This window comes from Aulonocara stuartgranti (assembly GCF_965226115.1).
Source record: "Aulonocara stuartgranti genome assembly, chromosome: 3".
NCBI lineage: Eukaryota > Metazoa > Chordata > Actinopteri > Cichliformes > Cichlidae > Aulonocara > Aulonocara stuartgranti.
The window spans coordinates 16,982,428-17,000,139 of NC_138941.1; the positions used below are offsets into that span (position 1 = coordinate 16,982,428).

The 17,712-nt window shown below is 41.4% G+C and overlaps 2 protein-coding genes across 2 annotated transcripts in view; both read left to right on the forward strand.

Moving 5' to 3' along the window:
• The window catches only part of LOC309702568 (uncharacterized protein), a 1,257,380-nt gene that overhangs the window by 719,352 nt on the left and 520,316 nt on the right, over positions 1 to 17,712 (forward strand). The gene's annotated exons all lie outside the window — the stretch shown is intronic.
• On the forward strand, positions 430 to 8,259 carry LOC309702603 (caspase recruitment domain-containing protein 8-like). Its single transcript, XM_082527230.1, has 7 exons — positions 430 to 557; positions 1,325 to 1,380; positions 1,513 to 1,727; positions 5,713 to 5,966; positions 6,404 to 6,523; positions 6,621 to 6,762; positions 6,906 to 8,259. Exons 3-7 carry the CDS (start codon positions 1,571 to 1,573, stop codon positions 7,223 to 7,225), a joined length of 993 nt encoding a protein of 330 aa, XP_082383356.1. The 5' UTR covers positions 430 to 557; positions 1,325 to 1,380; positions 1,513 to 1,570; the 3' UTR covers positions 7,226 to 8,259.

Here is a 17,712-nt window from a genome sequence, read left to right on the forward strand (position 1 = left end):
CTTCGTGGTAAAGTCTGTCTTCTTCTTCTCTGGCTAGGCTTAGTACACCATTAATCAGTTGTGTTTTACCGTTGCTCTCTGCAGAGTTGATGTCAAGACTTTTAAATCTTCCATAGACAAAACCAGTGAGTACTGAGACTTTGTGTCACATTCATCACTATTTCATCAACAGCATATCACATGAAAGCTCGTTTGTGCTTATTTCATTTTGCAAAAATCTATAAATTATGGGGGGGTTTTAAGGATGTGTTTTTAGGTACTGGTTTTGGTCAAAATATTTTAATACTTTTTAAAATCTTTTTAGTGAGTGAGAAGGCTGCAGCTGAAGAAGATGGTGGGTCCTTAAGGAAGAAAGAGAAATCCCTCACAGACAGTTTGTATTTGATCAGAAAACCACTAAGAAACTAATATGATTGTAAACAGCACCAGTTAGAGTTCCAGGAAATCCTGAATTATTCGATGTTTGTCTCTCATCAGGTTACTCTGAGGTCAGACTGAATCCAGACTCATTAGACACAGAGCTTGATTCGTCTAAAGATGACATAAAGGACATTAAGGTGAGAGAAAAGCATGTGCATCTGATTGTCTTGTGATACAAAAAATAGGCCTTCAGCACAGAAATTTTGTCAGGTGTGTTAAAGCACAGGGCAGACAACCAGTCAGGTTTAAGATTCTATGTCATTGTCAGTATGTTACTCGCAGTTTTGAAAGTGTGTACAGATAACACCTGATGTGTACTCTGTGTGCCTAGGGGCACACTCCACTAGCTGTGTGGTCCATCTATGTTTCTACCCTCACCTATGGCCACGAACTGTGGGTAATGACTGAAAGAACGAGGTTGCGAATACAAGCGGCTGAAATGAGCTTCCTCCGAAGGGTGGCTGGCCTCTCCCTTAGAGATAGGGTGAGAGGTTTAGCCATCCGGGAGGGGCTCAGAGTAGAGCAGCTGCTGCTCCACATCGAAAGGAGCCAGCAGAGGTGGTTTGGGCGTCTGACAAGGATGCCCCCTGGGCGCATCATGGGTGAGGTGTTTGGGCATGTCCCACCGGGAGGAGGCCCCGGGGCAGACCAGGACACGCTAGAGAGATTATATCTCTTGGCTCGCCTGGGAACGCCTTGGTGTTCCCCCAGATAAGCTGGAGGAGGTGGCTGGGGAGAGGGAGGTCTGAGCTTCTCTGCTTAGGCTGCTACCCCTGCGGCCCTGGATAAAGCAGAAGAAAATGGATGGATGATGGATGGATGGGTGTACTCTGTATAGTTTGTTCACCGTTTACTTGTTTATTGCTGCTTTAAACAGCTGATGTATTTCCTCTCTGAATTCCAGCCTCCATTAAGCTTCACCCCTCAAGTACAAACTGAATCCACACACATCTCCTACAGGTGCTTCTAATTTCACATTAGGTTGATAACATGTATGTAATGATGTGACAAGACGCGTGATACAGCTGGTGGTGATCAGACCTCAGCTCATACAGGCTGGTTGGAGTGCTTCAGCCCTTCTGTGTCCTACAGGTTCAGGTGTCCTGGTCCAGGTGTGTTCCAGTGTACTCTGACCAGACTAGTGTTTGTTATGGCTCAGGAGGCGGAGCTGTTGTACAGGACTGTCCAATGGGATGGGAGCCTCCTTCAATCAGCTGGAAAAACAGCTGCAGGGCCGCTGTTTAACATCACATGCTCTGAGGATGCAGTCTGGGAGCTCCACCTGCCACACTGTGAAACAAAGGAGGGTGAGCACTGTGCTGTGAAACATCTGCGTTACTGTGTGGTGCTCAGCTAATATGAACTGTTCTTTATCATACAAATAACCACAATGCAGTTTATTTATAATTCAATTCAATTCAATTTTATTTATATAGCGCCAAATCACAACATAAGTCGCCTCAAGGCGCTTCATAGATACAGAGAAAAACCCAACAATCATATGACCCCCTATGAACAAGCACTTTGGCGACAGTGGGAAGGAAAAACTCCCTTTTAACAGGAAGAAACCTCCGGCAGAACCAGGCTCAGGGAGGGGCGGCCATCTGCTGCGACCAGTTGGGGTGAGAGAAGGAAGACAGGATAAAGACATGCTGTGGAAGAGAGACAGAGGTTAATAACAGATATGATTCAATGCAGAGAGGTCTATTAATACATAGTGAGTGAGAAAGGTGACTGGAAAGGAAAAACTCAATGCATCATGGGAATCCCCCGGCAGCCTACATCTATTGCAGCATAACTAGGGGAGGATTCAGGGTCACCTGGTCCAGCCCTAACTATATGCTTTAGCAAAAAGGAAAGTTTGAAGCCTAATCTTAAAAGTAGAGATAGTGTCTGTCTCCCGAATCCAAACTGGAAGCTAGTTCCACAGAAGAGGGGCCTGAAAACTGAAGGCTCTCCCTCCCATTCTACTTTTAAATACTATAGGAACAACAAGTAGGCCTGCAGAGCGAGAGCGAAGTGCTCTAATAGGGTGATATGGTACTACAAGGTCATTAAGATAAGATGGGGCCTGATTATTTAAGACCTTGTATGTGAGGAGCAGGATTTTGAATTCAATTCTGGATTTAACAGGAAGCCAATGAAGGGAAGCCAAAACAGGAGAAATATGCTCTCTCTTTCTAGTCCATCTCAGGACTCTTGCTGCAGCATTTTGGATTAGCTGAAGGCTTTTCAGTGAGTTTTTTGGACATCCTGATAATAATGAATTACAGTCGTCCAGCCTGGAAGTAATAAATGCATGAATTAGTTTTTCAGCATCACTCTGAGACAGGATATTTCTAATTTTAGAGATGTTGTGCAAATGGAAGAACGCAGTCTTACATATTTGTTTAATATGTGCATTGAAGGACATGTCCTGGTCAAAAATGACTCCAAGGTTCCTCACCGCGTTACTGGAGGCCAAGGTAATGCCATCCAGAGTAAGAATCTGGTTAGATACCATATTTCTAGGCTTTTCAGGGCCGAGTACAATAACCTCAGTTTTATCTGAATTAAGAAGCAGAAAGTTAGCGGCCATCCAGGTCTTTATGTCTTTAAGACATTCCTGCAGTTTAACTAATTGGTGTGTGTTATCTGGCTTCATGGACAGATAGAGCTAGGTGTCATCTGCATAGCAGTGAAAATGTATGCTATGTCTTCTAATGATACTGATAGGTTTGTAGCTTGTACCTATCCGCTGGAACGTTGAAGACAATATAATTACACTGCAAGGCAAGACACAAGTAGGCAAAGTTCTTCATGTTACTCGTGCACGGGAGAGACCGGACAGATGCCGTTCTCTCGTCTGATCCCAGTTGCTCTCGTCCGTTCTCCCGTACCACTTGGGGTTACATGAATATGCATAGGTTCATTAACATATGACGTCTACATACACACAAAGAGTACCTTGCCTGTGTGTGTGTGTGTGTGTGTGTGTGTGTGTGTGTGTGTGTGTGTGTGTGTGTGTGTGTGTGTGTGTGTGAGAGAGAGAGAGGTCAAGATATGACCCTGTGAAGAATCCCCAAAGCTGGCGCCAGGACGTCTGGGTCCATCTAACAAAAGGCTCTTATACTTAAACAGATATACGTGTGTTTGCTATACCATAAATCAGCAAAAGAAGATACGACCTCTCCTCTGTAGGGGAGTGAACTCACCCCCCTCTTCATGCTACACAGAGTTGTTACAGACCTCTTAGGATGAGACATTCTTTCAATCTACAAGTAATTATATACTTCTAAGCATATATAAGTAAATATTTCTAAGCATAAATGACAATCAACAATACAAAATCTAACAGATACTGCCTAAGGGAAGCATGTATAATGTAAACAGAATTGGTCCTAGCACTGAACCCTGTGGAACTCCATAATTAACCTCAGTGTGTGAAGAGGACTCTCCATTTACATGCACAAACTGGAGTCTATTAGATAGATATGATACAAACCACTGCAGTGCAGTACCTGTAATACCTACAGCATGTTCTAATCGCTCTAATAGGATATTATGGTCGACAGTATCGAACGCTGCACTAAGTTCTAGCAGGACAAGCACAGAGATGAGTCCACCGTCAGAGGCCATAAGAAGATCATTTGTAACCTTCACTAAAGCTGTTTCTGTGCTGTGATGAACTCTGAAACCTGACTGAAACTCTTCAAATAAACCATTCCTCTGCAGATGATCTGTTAGCTGTTTGACAACTACTCTTTCAAGGATTTTTGATATGAAAGGAAGGTTGGAGATTGGCCTATAATTAGCTAAGACTGCTGGGTTTAGAGATGGCTTTTTGAGTAAAGGTTTAACTACAGCCAGCTTGAAGGCCTGTGGTACATAGCCGATTATTAGAGATAGGTTGATCATATTTAAGATCAAGAAGAATTAATTAATGGCAGGACTTCTTTGAGCAGTTTTGTAGGAATGGGGTCTAAAAGACACGTTGATGGCTTGGAGGAAGTAATTATTGAAGTTAACTCAGAAAGATCAATTGGAGAAAAAGAGTAACTTAACATCAATGGTACTAAGAGTAACTGTAGATAATATTACATCTGTGGGATGATTACTGGTAATTTTTTCTCTAATGATAAAAAATTTATTTGTGAAGAAGTTCATGAAGTCATTACTAGTTAACGTTAAAGGGATTGTTGGCTCAAAAGAGCTCTGACTTTTTGTCAGCCTGGCTACAATGCTGAAGAGAAACCTGGGGTTGTTCTTCTTTTCTTCAATCAGTGATGAATAGTAAGATGTTCTGGCTTTGCGGAGGGCTTTCTTATAAAGCAGCAAACTATTTCTCCAGGCTAAATGATGATCCTCTAAATTTGTGACACGCCATTTCCTCTCCAGATTACGAGTCATCTGCTTTAGGGTACGTGTTTGAGAATTATACCACGGAGTCAGGTACTTCTGATTAGAGACCTTAGTTTTCACAGGAGCTACAGTATCCAGAGTCGTACGTAGTGAGGAGGTGAAATTATTAACAAGATAATTGACCTCTGTTGGGGTAGCGTTCAGATAGCTGCTCTGCTCTGTGTTGGTACAGGGCATTGAAGATGATAACAGTGGGTGGATTATATTCTTAAACTTAGTTACAGCACTTTCAGAAAGACATCTACTTTGATAAAGTCTACTCTTCACCGCTGTGTAATCATATATTGTAAAAGTAAATGTTATCAGGAAATGATCAGACAGGAGAGGGTTTTCAGGAAACACTGTTAAATGTTCAGTTTCTATGCCATATGTTAAAACAAGATCTAGAGTGTGATTAAAGTGGTGGGTGGGTTCTTTTACATTTTGAGAGAAACCAATTGAGTCTAATAACAGATTAAATGCCATGGTGAGGCTGTCATTTTTAGCATCTACATGGATGTTAAAATCACCCACAATAATTATTTTATCTGAGCTCAGAACTAAATTAGATATAAAGTCTGAGAAATCAGACAGAAACTCTGTGTAAGGCCCAGGTGGACGATAGATGATAACAAGTAAGACTGGTTTCTGAGTTTCACAGCTGGGGTGGACAATGTTAAGCATCAGGCTTTCAAATGAATTACAAACCAAGAACATATATAACTGCACAAACGTGTAACATAACTGATGCCTAGTTCTGAGCTTTATGTAATAAATAATGCAAAAGTTTTGGGCTGTTCACATTTATAACAAAAAAGGATGGAGGTGAACTTGTTTGCAGGAGATGTAATCCTCAGATAAGGTGAGAAGTAAATCTGAACTCTCAGAATGAAAAGCTCTTTCCTTTCACAGCGCTGTGTGTTGATGGCCTGCTGTCTGTTGCCCACATCTCTGATGATGGGATGAGCATCTTGGAGCCGCTGGAGATCACTGCCACCCATGTGGTTGTGAAGGTTCCTCACCTCTCTGGGTGGGGCATCATCTGGGATGATTTTAAGCGGCTCCTGAACATAACAGTAAATGGCCAAGTTCTGCTGTTCTTCCGACCTTCAGAGCCTGCAAGAATCAACGTGTTTCTACTCCAGGAAAATATCCCATTGTCAGAGGTAAATAGTTTCATCATCTTCACTCTGTGGTCCTCTCAGAATCCAAATGATTCTCGGCAGCTTTCTGATAATAAACTAAAGTTATGTACAGGTTTACTGGTCACTCCACTCTGATTACCTGAGACAAAGAGTCAGGCTCCATTTAGCTTTTCTTACCCACATTGTTGACCAATCACTGCTCTTCTTTATTCACTCCCAGTAATGACCCTAAGCTGTGAACATTTGATGTTTGTGACCCATAATGTCAGATCTGACACTTCACTGATAAAAATAAAATCATGGAGCTTTTTTTCTCTGCAAAGCTATTCTATCTCAAGAATGATTGTTTTTGATTCATACTGACACATGATATTCTACACCTGATATGTTTAAATGATCTCTACAGGTGAATAGACTTATTAACGTTACCAGCATAATAAACTGTCCTGTCACTGCAGGTGTCTGCCCAACAACACGATGATGCTGAATACCTCCAGACCCCTGCTGACTGTCTTTTCAGCTTCGGTCAAAGGTACAGTGTCCACTGTGAGCCTGAGAGCAGGATAATACAGCCGAAGGTGAGTCAGCAGTTAGAAACTATATGCTGCTGAAATGAAATGAAAGTCCTGGATAACCCACTCGTCATGAAAATGGCACCTTTCTGTTGTTGTTTAGCAAACACAGTTTCGCTCAAAGTCTGGCCCAAATTACCATCCAACATTTCAAGTTTTCCTGAGTACAAATTCAGGGTTTGTGAGTCTGATAGTCAAAGACCAAGAGGGGAATGAAATCTGGAAATCATCTGTTTGCCTGCCAGGTAAGATTCCTGCCAAATACCAGCAGAAATTACCCTACAAACTTTTTATTTTATATTTTATAAAACTTCAACTGAAATCATACTTCTCTTTTCATCCTCAGTTCAGAGTGCTGTTAAATGCCTATCTTTCTTTGTTCCTTCAGCACCAAGAACAGAAACCTTAATGAGAAATGTCCCAGATGAGTCCGGAGTCCCGGCAGACGAGAGGCTGCTCACAGTTCGCTCACAGTTTATTGACAGAGTGTCTGAACCTGTTTTAAACAAACTTCTGGATAAACTCCTGGAGCAGCATATTATCAATGATCAGGAGATGGAATCAGTCAGATCACAGCAGAGCAAAGCAGATAAAGCACGAGACGTTATTGACACAGTGCGACGAAAAGGAAGTATAGCCATCTTACTTCTGATCGCTGCTCTCTGTGAGGAGGATCCATGCCTTTTCACAGAGCTGAACTTAAGATAAGACAGATTTCTAATAAATCTCAAAGACCACTGACAGTGTCATTATTGTGATCTTCATGTGTGTGTTGGAAACTGGACTTTAGTTCTTATTAAAACCTGGACTCTGACTAGAAGCTGAGCAGGACATTGGATGGACTGAAGCAGAGTCTGGGACCTCGGTAAGTCTCTGGGCTGCTCATTATTAGTGCACAAACCAGGAAATATGTGAAGCTCCAACCTGTAGATGCTGAACCACATCTACAGGTTGAAGAGCAACACCTCAAGTTATCTGTGACCGGCATCTGTTTCCAACAATATAACTGAAGCTGTTTTTACCTTTAATGCTGGAATAGAATAGAATAGAATAGAATAGAATTCAACTTTATTGTCATTGCACATGCACAGGTACAGGGCAACGAAATGCAGTTTGCATCCATCCAGAAGTGCTTTAGTGATATAGATATATTACAATATATATTAGCAATAATATAGATATGTGAGTATATTACAGAAATGGGTCTATTATGGTATGTTATAATGTACACGGTATGAAGTATGTTGTGAATATTCTATAACTATAAGTATGTACAGGCTGTAGTGAGTACAAGCTATGTACAGGCTATGAACAGGATATAAATATGAAAAACTATACAGAATATGAAATAAATAACTTTACAGAATCTGGGATATACAGCTATACAGAAATGGGAACTATGCAAGTTGTAAACAGTTGTAGGATTAAAGATTATCGAATGTACAGAATGATTATTTACAGAGCTATACAGTAGTGCAGTTAAGATAAGTGAGATATGTGGATAATTTCTACAGAGGCTATATAAAGTGCTAGTGGTTGTGAGTGGTGGTTCAGTCCATGTTATTATTGTGTTTGAGGGTACAGTTGTCCATTGTGGGTGTGTGTATGTTCAGTCCATGAATAACATGTTGAATCACATGATCAGTGTTTACAATCTGATTACTGAGGTTCTCGTCTGTGCTAGCTTCTGCTTTGAGCAGCATTTTGTGTTTCTGCCTGTATAAATAAAGTTTTGCTGTTTGCTTTCTTATGCTGGAGTTTGAATTCATGTTTTTAAACAGTTTGAGCTTCCTGTTCGTGTAACCCGTTCATGTGTTACACCCGTCATTGCGTTGTGTTCTGGCGTGAAAGTAAGAGGCAGGAGACAGCACTTGGGTCTTTGGCTCTTTACTGCACATCTGCAACACAGAAATAAGTGTCTGATCTGTGTGTGTCACGCGACTGCCAGTACACCTCTCCTCCGGCCATGCTGAAAGGAGCTGTGCCTGCAGCTTCATTAACACCACAATAATATAATAAATCTAATACAACAAATTGTTTTAAAACATTAACTTAAGCTCTCAAAAACAAAAAGCAAAAAATAAATAACATGTCACTGAAAAATCATTAAAAACAACTTATAAGAACAATAAACAAAATAATTCAAAAACAAATAAACAGTCAGATAAATACAATTCAATAACCAGGACCCAATATTCTAGTGCTTATAGTTCAAACATTATACTTCAGTACAATTATATTAATAACCGCCATCCAACAGGCAATACAACACTGTACTTATAAAAACAATGAATGAAAGAGTGCATCTCCAAAACATAAGAACATCTCCATACCTGCAACACAGAAATAAGTGTCTGTTCTGTGTGTGTCACGCGCCTGCCAGTACACCTCTCCTGACGAAGGAAAAAAGAGTGCATGCTGTTAAAAAAACTGTAGCAAATACGCTCACAAGCCTCTAGCGTTCAGGCTAACTTAGCATGCTAGCATTTCAGCTGCGTTCTCAGCTAAAACTCATTAAAAACGTATATTAGCAAACTCTGTCCTCCACAAAACTTATCCCGAACGAGCCTCTTAACGACAAACAAAAATGCGGCGGTTCGGCTGTATTCACATTGCAGCTTGGGGTCTGAACAAACTGAGCAACGTGGCAGTGACTTACCCCCCACCCACTTGAAACGTAAAGGCAAATAGGCGGAGCGGTTAGTGCTACGTTTGTGCAGATTTGTGCAGGTAAAATTAGCGTTTGTGCTGCTACGGTTTTTCAGATATTAAACATTATTTTATAGGTCATTCAAAGGTCATCAGCCCCCCAGACTGCTCCAAAACGGGCCAAAATGGTCTACTTTTTAAGTGCTACGTTTGTGCAGATTTGTGCAGGTAAAATTAGCGTTTGTGCTGCTACGGTTTCCGAGATATTAAACTTTATTTTATAGGTCATTCAAAGGTCACCATCCCCCCAGACTGCTCCAAAACGGGCCAAAATGGTCTACTTTTTAAGTGCCACGTTTGTGCAGATTTGTGCAGGTAAAATTAGCGTTTGTGCTGCTACGGTTTCCGAGATACTAAACTTTATTTTATAGGTCATTCAAAGGTCACCATCCCCTCAGACTGCTCCAAAACGGGCCAAAGTGGTCTACTTTTTTAGTGCTACGTTTGTGCAGATTTGTGCAGGTAAAATTAGCGTTTGTGCTGCTACGGTTTTCGAGATACTAAACTTTATTTTATAGGTCATTCAAAGGTCACCATCCCCCCAGACTGCTCCAAAACGGGCCAAAGTGGTCTACTTTTTTAGTGCTACGTTTGTGCTGATTTGTGCAGGTAAAATTAGCTTTTGTGCTGCTACAGTATCTGAGATATAATGATTTTAATTATTACGGCCTACGCTGTATAACACCAGTGTCTGTGTCAGTGAGTTTCAGCAGCTGTGGAGTTTTGCACTTTTTCTAGGCTTGCTGCATATTAACTTTTATTAGTTTACACTTTAGTAACACAATTTATTCAGCGGAAAGGTCGATATTTCTTTTGTTACTAGTGCAGAAACGTACACAAGGTAGGCTAAAGTTTTCATTTTTTCTGTGGCAAAACTGAGTTTCATGTGAAGTGATTCACGTATACCTAAATTATTATTATTTTTTACATACCCAGTTGGCCTCTATGATTTTGTTTTGAATTATATATGTTCATTATTATTAATGTAGCTGTCTCAGAAAAAATGAAGTGTTTGCTTTGATAGATTGTTACTGAAGGGAAAATCTCCGTCCCGGGTTTCCTCCGTGGATCGGGTTTTCTCCTTGAGGTGTGAGCGATAAGCAGAGTTTTGTCCTTTCCTTATAAGACTCCTAATTATTCAAAGTAACACTCAGGTATGCCGTTCAGCTGGGTTAGTTACGACGTCGGGAGCAGTTAGGAGAACAAAGTGATACAGAGACTGTTCAGGTTGTTCTCCCACAATCAACTCAAAGGTTTATTAAGTATACAACAGCTTATATAGAGGAAAAAAAGGTTCGTGTGTCAGCAGGTTCTCAGTTCAAACCGGTACAGACCAAATAAGGAAACGTCTTCCTGCCTTCTGAGCAAAGAAGTATCCTTTGTGTAGTTTATCAGTTCAGCAACAATTTATGATCATCCCAGCAAAATACACTCCTAGACATAGAATACAGAGTTCTTTCATTAGTGAATTCTGAAACAAACCACCTGGCCTTTAACAAGCTCTTTTCTAAAAGATAAGGAAGGGAGGATGGGAGTAAGGAAGTGGTCTCGTCTCTGTGGTATTTTCGACCTTGGGGTACCAGCCTGTGATTCTTACACATCAATTCTTGGGTCAGAGAGAAAGAGAAAAACAACTAGTAAATGGGCCTTATTGAGTAACAGTTCTCCTGTATAATATTCCTACAAACAATATCCTGTAAATGCTAACCGTAGTGCTAAAATTCACAACAGTTCCACTCTTTTATTATCTTTAAAATAATAACTCAAAAAATCACAAATGTAATAACACAATATAAGGACAAATCATAAATGTGAAGTAAATCATAAATGTGAAACAAATCATAAATGTGACTGGTCTCTTCTTGGATAATCGAGTAATTCTCAATCTAATGCTCAATACATACATCAGGATCATCATTGATGACATCTGACACATAATCTGGGTCGATTTGTGCCAATTGCAAATACATTGAAGTAGTTGTACTAGTAGCTATACGGGTTATCATTGAACGTACACAGGGTACCACACAACAGACAATAATCATCAAAAGCAAAATAATACATGCTACAATGGTTACAAAAGCTACAATTAGTTCCTTCCATTTTCCAAACGTGTCCTGCAGCCACTTGTCTAGCCACTGACCGTGACCTGCATTGGCTCTTAGTTCTATCTGCAATGCTTCAAGTCTATTCATAGCTTGTGTGAATGAACCGTTAGGGGTGGTGTTATTGGGAATGAAAGTACAACAAACATCTCCAAACATCGCACAAACACCTCCTTTCTCAGCTAACAGCATGTCTAAGGCCATCCTATTTTGCATGGTCATTAAAGAGGTAGCAGACATCTGTTCTCCTAGGGCCTTAAGGGCCGTATTGGTCAAATTAGTATGTCTTTGCTGATGGTAATAAACATAATTGATCCAGGCTACATTTTTGTTTATCTGTATATACGGTAGTATTGAGGCAAACCCTGCGGATACTTCTCCTTGTGCCTTTAATTCCCTTGGTATCCCGCGTGGAACTCCTATAGCATCTATGTAAACGTTATGTGAGTAAGCGGAACGTTTTGTACGTCTGCTGGATACAGGCAGATCCGAGGTTTGTTGTATTAGTAGTTCTTGAGCTACAGTTACTAGACCGCAGGTACCGGTCCAATTAACAGGTAAAGCTAGTCTAAGGGTATTATTGCACATCCAATAAGCATGTGGGATTGGTCTGGTCAGGCGCGAAGCTGTAAAGCCTTTTAATATGCCTCCCCAGTACGAGTCGTTCAGTGTGTTGGGCGAATGCAGGATTGTTGAGTTATCTGAATGCGTATTTATATATGCATATAGATAAAAAGGCATATGTCTATATTGTGTCCTGTCAACACTCGCTGCTAGCCATGTTTCGTTACAGCGTGCTCCTGGAGAGTCAGAAAAGAATGTATAGTTTTGTGCGTCATAATTTATGTTTTTAAGCTTTCGTCGGTATATGCATGTCATCGAGATATTTGGGTGATGGCGCATCTGTTTTGGGGGCGAAAGAGGTTCAGTGCGGTCTTCGGGGCGCTGCTTTGGGTTGCAGGGGTGGGTAATGTTGTCAATCATGCTAACATCCTCACTAGAGACTTGTCCTGTGTATATGAATAAACAATCTAAAGGACTTAGTTCTACTTGCACCGCTCCAATCAGGGTTGCTGTTAAGGGCCCCTTTTTATCATTTTTGAATAGCATCTTTGTTAAGGGAAAACCTGAAATTGGGTATCCCACTACAACCTGTTCTGGGTTACCCTTTGAACAGACATAACAGTTACTGTTTCTTAAGTCACGAGCGGCTATTCTGGCATTTTCATACCAGGCGTTAGCTCCTGCTCTAGGGGGTGCAAAAAATGGTTTATTAGTGGCGTCTATGTTGTCATTTACTGATTTTAGGGAGCGTGAGGAGTGCATTAAGTAGGTGTCTTGCAAAATAGAGCATGAGGTATCGTCAGCAAAATATGACCTGCAGAAATGTGAACATGGTTGCAGTTTACAATACAAAATAGCAAAGAAAAATCCTAAGGTTAATGCGATCGATATGATAAAGAACCTAAATATATAAGAAAATATATAAGGAAAAACACAGTTCTTCAGTCGTCTCCTGGCCTGGTCCCAGGTTCGAGAGACATTGAATAAGCGCCGTGTGATGACAATGGGCATTTCATTTTCTCCATTATCAGGATGAAATGAGTCTAGCTTTATCAGATTAGACATCATGTGGTACTCTTGGCTTTCTATTCCTGCTGGATGCTCGAGTACCTTGCTGTGGCTCTTTCAGGCTTTGTGTGTTAATCAGCGATTGCATGTGTGTAGGTGGATTGGATCCGGGCGCTGGCTCGCCTGAGATGTCATCCACCCGTGTGTGTTTATTTGTTCTGGTTCCCGGCGCTGGCCCGCCTGAGTCGTCGTCTGCTTGATCCGACACCTGAGGTGGTCTGATTGGGCTGGTCTTAACCCTGCTGGCATGTATCCACTGAGGTTGTCCGTCCGTAAGGATGCTGGTTCTCGTCACTGCCAGTACAGTCTGGGGGCTGGAAAACACGGCCTCCCCGAGTGTCCTTGGTTTTAGCGACTTCACCAACACCGCATCTCCTGGTCTCCACTGGTGCGTTGGAGCTGTGGGGGGAGAGGCTGGGAGAGACAAACTTTCTGATAGTTATTATTCAGTGTTTCTACCAGATTGTGAACATAGTCGGACAATGCAGTATCTACATCACCTTCTAATAGCGGTGCCCCTCTGGAAGCTGACCATGGTGTTGGAAATGGTCTTCCCATGATTATTTCAAATGGAGATAATTTGGTTGCTGCAGATGGAGTCATTCTAATCTCGCAGAGGACTTGAGGAAGTAATTTGATCCAGGTCATTCCTGTTTCTATCATTGCTTTAGTCAGGCGATTTTTTTATGGTCCTATTCATTCTTTCTACAACTCCTGAACTCTGAGGGTGGTATGGCACATGATATTTCCAGTCTATTTCTAAAGTTTTAGCACACTTTTGAATTACTTCTGATGTAAATGAGGGTCCTCTATCACTGTTAATCTGGTGAGGTATTCCAAATCTGGGTATTATTTCATTGCACAACTTTTGACAGACTACTTGTGCAGTTTCTTTTGAGGTTGGATAAGCTTCTACCCATTTACTAAATTGATCCACTATTACCAGTAAGTACTTGATGCTTCCTTGTGCTGGCATGTGTGTGAAATCAATTTGTAATGTATGAAATGGAAAATCTGGTTGTGGTAAATGCTGATGTTTTGCTTTTGGTTTTCCTACATTAGTTCGTGCACATGTTAGACAGGTTGCTAATATGCTTTTTACTGCATGCAATGTTTTCTCAATTACAAATCTTGATTTTATTGCCCCTATTACCCCTCTTTGTCCGACATGACTCACACCGTGAAAATGTCGGACAAGCACTGGCAGCAGGGAAGATGGGAGGGCAATCAAACCCTCAAGATTTTTGTATAGGCCATCCCTGTCATCTAAGGTACAGTCATTATTTTCCCAATAGGTGTAATCACATGCAGAGGCTTGCTCTTGTATGAATTTTAAATCAACATTTGTGTCTAAATAGTCTGGGAGTGTAACAAGTGGCAACTGTAGGGGCACAGATAATACTTCCTTTGGAGGTGGGAGCTGTGACGCAGCTGCAGCCTTGGCAGTCACGTCTGCTAGGGCATTACCTGTTGCTTCGTCTGTGTCAGCTGTACTGTGTCCTTTTGTTTTTACAACTGCAACGGCCGATGGTAGCTGTATAGCCTGCAAAAGTCTTTGCACAAGATCAGAATTAGCAATCGGTTTTCCATCAGCAGATCTAAATCCTCTTTGTCTCCACAATGTGCCAAAGTCATGTACGACGCCAAACGCATAGCGGCTGTCTGTGTAAATCGTCACACGCCTATCCACATGGAGCTCACAAGCGCGTATTAAAGCCATGAGCTCTGCTTTTTGTGCTGAGTGAAATGGTAATGAGTGAGCCTCTAGTATGATGTCAGGCAATGTCACCACTGAATAGCCACAAAGAAATGAGCTGTCATTCGGCCTTGAACAGGACCCGTCCACATAAACCGTGGCTGAGTCTGGGATAGGTGTTTGCTCTAAATCTGGACGTGGTGCTGTGGATTCCTGTATACGCGTCATGCAGTCATGATCGTCAAGCCTGTCGTCAAGCCTGTCTGAGCCATCCTGTCGGTCAGAAGAACACAGCATATGGATCAATAAATGTGCTGGCGAATTGGGTGTGCTGCTCGCTTTTATGGTGAGGTTTGCTGTGGAGGTCAGTGTAGCTTCATAACCTGAGCGACGTTGTGCAGTCATATGTTGTGTAGTTATGTTTGCTAGAATGGTCGTGACCTGGTGATTGGTGTGTAGAATAGTGTCATGTGAGAGTGTGAGCTTCTCGCAGTCCCTTATCATGATAGAGCAAGCTGCTACTGCCCTCAGGCAGGCTGGCATTCCCTGAACAACCACAGGCAGTACTTTCGAATAGAAGGCTACTGGACGGTAGCCACTGCCATGCTCTTGGGCCAGTACACCTGTGCAGGTTGTGCCGTTCTCTGTGACGTACAGATGGAATGGTAAGTGGTAGTCAGGCAGACCCAAACAAGGGGCGGAGGTCAGCGCTCCCTTTAATGCATTGAAAGAGGCAGTCATTTCTGTGGACCACAGTATTCGAGGAGGCTTGTCTTTTTTTCCACACGTTCTGGATACGTAATCATGGAAGTCTTCACCGACTCGCGGGAGTGGGTTGCACGTAACCGGAAGTGGGAGGCGCACTGAGCCGTTATTTGAGACTTTATATTTTATTTTTTTTGGTTTTACAGTTGATTTCGATTTTTTCTCGGACCTGTCTGAGTTTTTTGAATTATTCTGACCCATGTTCAGTGATTTCCAGAGGGGTTTACACGCTTGAAGGATTTATGTTAGTATTTTGCTGTGGCACAGCTGAGGTTACTTTAAATTTATTGCTAGCAATTTTTGTTTGGGTGAGCAACTTCTCACTTAACGAGCAGCTTCTCGCAATACAACAGGCAACTTCCTGTGTCTTTCTGCTTTTAATTTACTTTATTCGGGGACTAAGGAAGTCGTTAGTGTATCTCTCTGGATCACTAAGTGAAACTTCGTCAGCATATCCCGTTTCTTTATGGATCGATCACTGAGAGAGGTATAATACGGTCTTATAAAAATATAAAAGACGCATATTTACCTTCGTCAGCAATCCCACTTCTTGACACCAAATTGAAGGGAAAATCTCCGTCCCGGGTTTCCTCCGTGGATCGGGTTTCCTCCGAGGCGTGAGCGATAAGCAGAGTTTTGTCCTTTCCTTATAAGACTCCTAATTATTCAAAGTAACACTCAGGTATGCCGTTCTGCTGGGTTAGTTACGACGTCGGGAGCAGTTAGGAGAACAAAGTGATACAGAGACTGTTCAGGTTGCTCTCCCACAATCAACTCAAAGGTTTATTAAGTATACAACAGCTTATATAGAGGAAAAAAGGGTTCGTGTGTCAGCAGGTTCTCAGTTCAAACCGGTACAGACCAAATAAGGAAACGTCTTCCTGCCTTCTGAGCAAAGAAGTATCCTTTGTGTAGTTTATCAGTTCAGCAACAATTTATGATCATCCCAGCAAAATACACTCCTAGACATAGAATACAGAGTTCTTTCATTAGTGAATTCTGAAACAAACCACCTGGCCTTTAACAAGCTCTTTTCTAAAAGATAAGGAAGGGAGGATGGGAGTAAGGAAGTGGTCTCGTCTCTGTGGTATTTTCGACCTTGGGGTACCAGCCTGTGATTCTTACACATCAATTCTTGGGTCAGAGAGAAAGAGAAAAACAACTAGTAAATGGGCCTTATTGAGTAACAGTTCTCCTGTATAATATTCCTACAAAACAATATCCTGTAAATTCTAACCGTAGTGCTAAAATTCACAACAGTTACCTACGTGTAGAAAACGGAATATTCCACAGCACTTAGGCGAGGGATCTTCAACTTGCGGCTCTAAAGCAACATGTGGCTCTCCGGCCCCTCCACTGCTTTTAAAAGTGATTTAATGTTTCTTAGGTTCAAATCTGTTTACTGTAATTTTCAAGTTGGTTGCCCATCTTTCCTAATTTTCAATTATTATGGAAAGGACTCACGTAGCTGGCTTCATTTTAACAAATACTTTTTTCCGTTATAAAGCTTTGATGATTCATTGTCTTATCAAATCTAAAAATAAACATTTTTATTTACATTTCCATAGCTTACACGATACAACAACTCATTTTCTAGATATTTATAGGCTCTTTCTTTTTCTTAGGCTCTAGACAGGTTTTGTAGCAGCAGGGGGAAAAGGGGCCCTTTGAAATGAAAAGGATGCTGACCCCTGACTTAAGCCACCAGGTAAACACAAAAGAAATACTGGAAAATTATTGACAGAAAAATGGAACAGTTACTTTCAAGGCTATGGGTGAAGGTGACTTGGTGTGTAAAAGCAAATATACATCAGACTGACAAAGAAAAGAGTGTTAAAATATTTTTAATTTAGAACTTTAACTTTATGTGCAAAACTGAACTTACTGATAACACACACTAGCCATTTGAACACATGTAACTGTAATGAACGAAATAAAACAGAAAAATGCAGGCAGCACTCAATATACTGTGTATAACACAGCATGGGGTTGTATTTTTTTCTTTTCAGATGCTCCTGTCACTCCATTTCCCAGGTCATCATAGCACTCCCACACACATGGAGCTCTCCTGCAGTATGCAGTGTAATGCCCCAAACCATCACTGGTCATCTTTCCATGGAAAGCAATTAATGCCCTCAAAGTGAACGACTTTCCTTGGAGAACCAGGTTGGAGGGAAATTCATTCAGTGGAAATTCTGTATGGTTTGCAAGGTCACTATCAATCCACACGATATCTCCAATGTTGTAGCTGTGAGTAACTGTCCCTGCACAGAGCTCATTTCCTGTGG

What these genes read in the sequence shown, in the direction of transcription:
- LOC309702603 (XM_082527230.1), top strand. Translation starts at nt 1,571, where the DNA reads ATGGCTCAGGAGGCGGAGCTGTTGTACAGGACTGTCCAATGGGATGGG. An exon ending in GCAGGATAATACAGCCGAAG is followed by an intron (nt 6,524 to 6,620) that starts GTGAGTCAGCAG and finishes GTTGTTGTTTAG; the next exon opens with CAAACACAGTTTCGCTCAAA. An exon ending in ATCATCTGTTTGCCTGCCAG is followed by an intron (nt 6,763 to 6,905) that starts GTAAGATTCCTG and finishes TTGTTCCTTCAG; the next exon opens with CACCAAGAACAGAAACCTTA.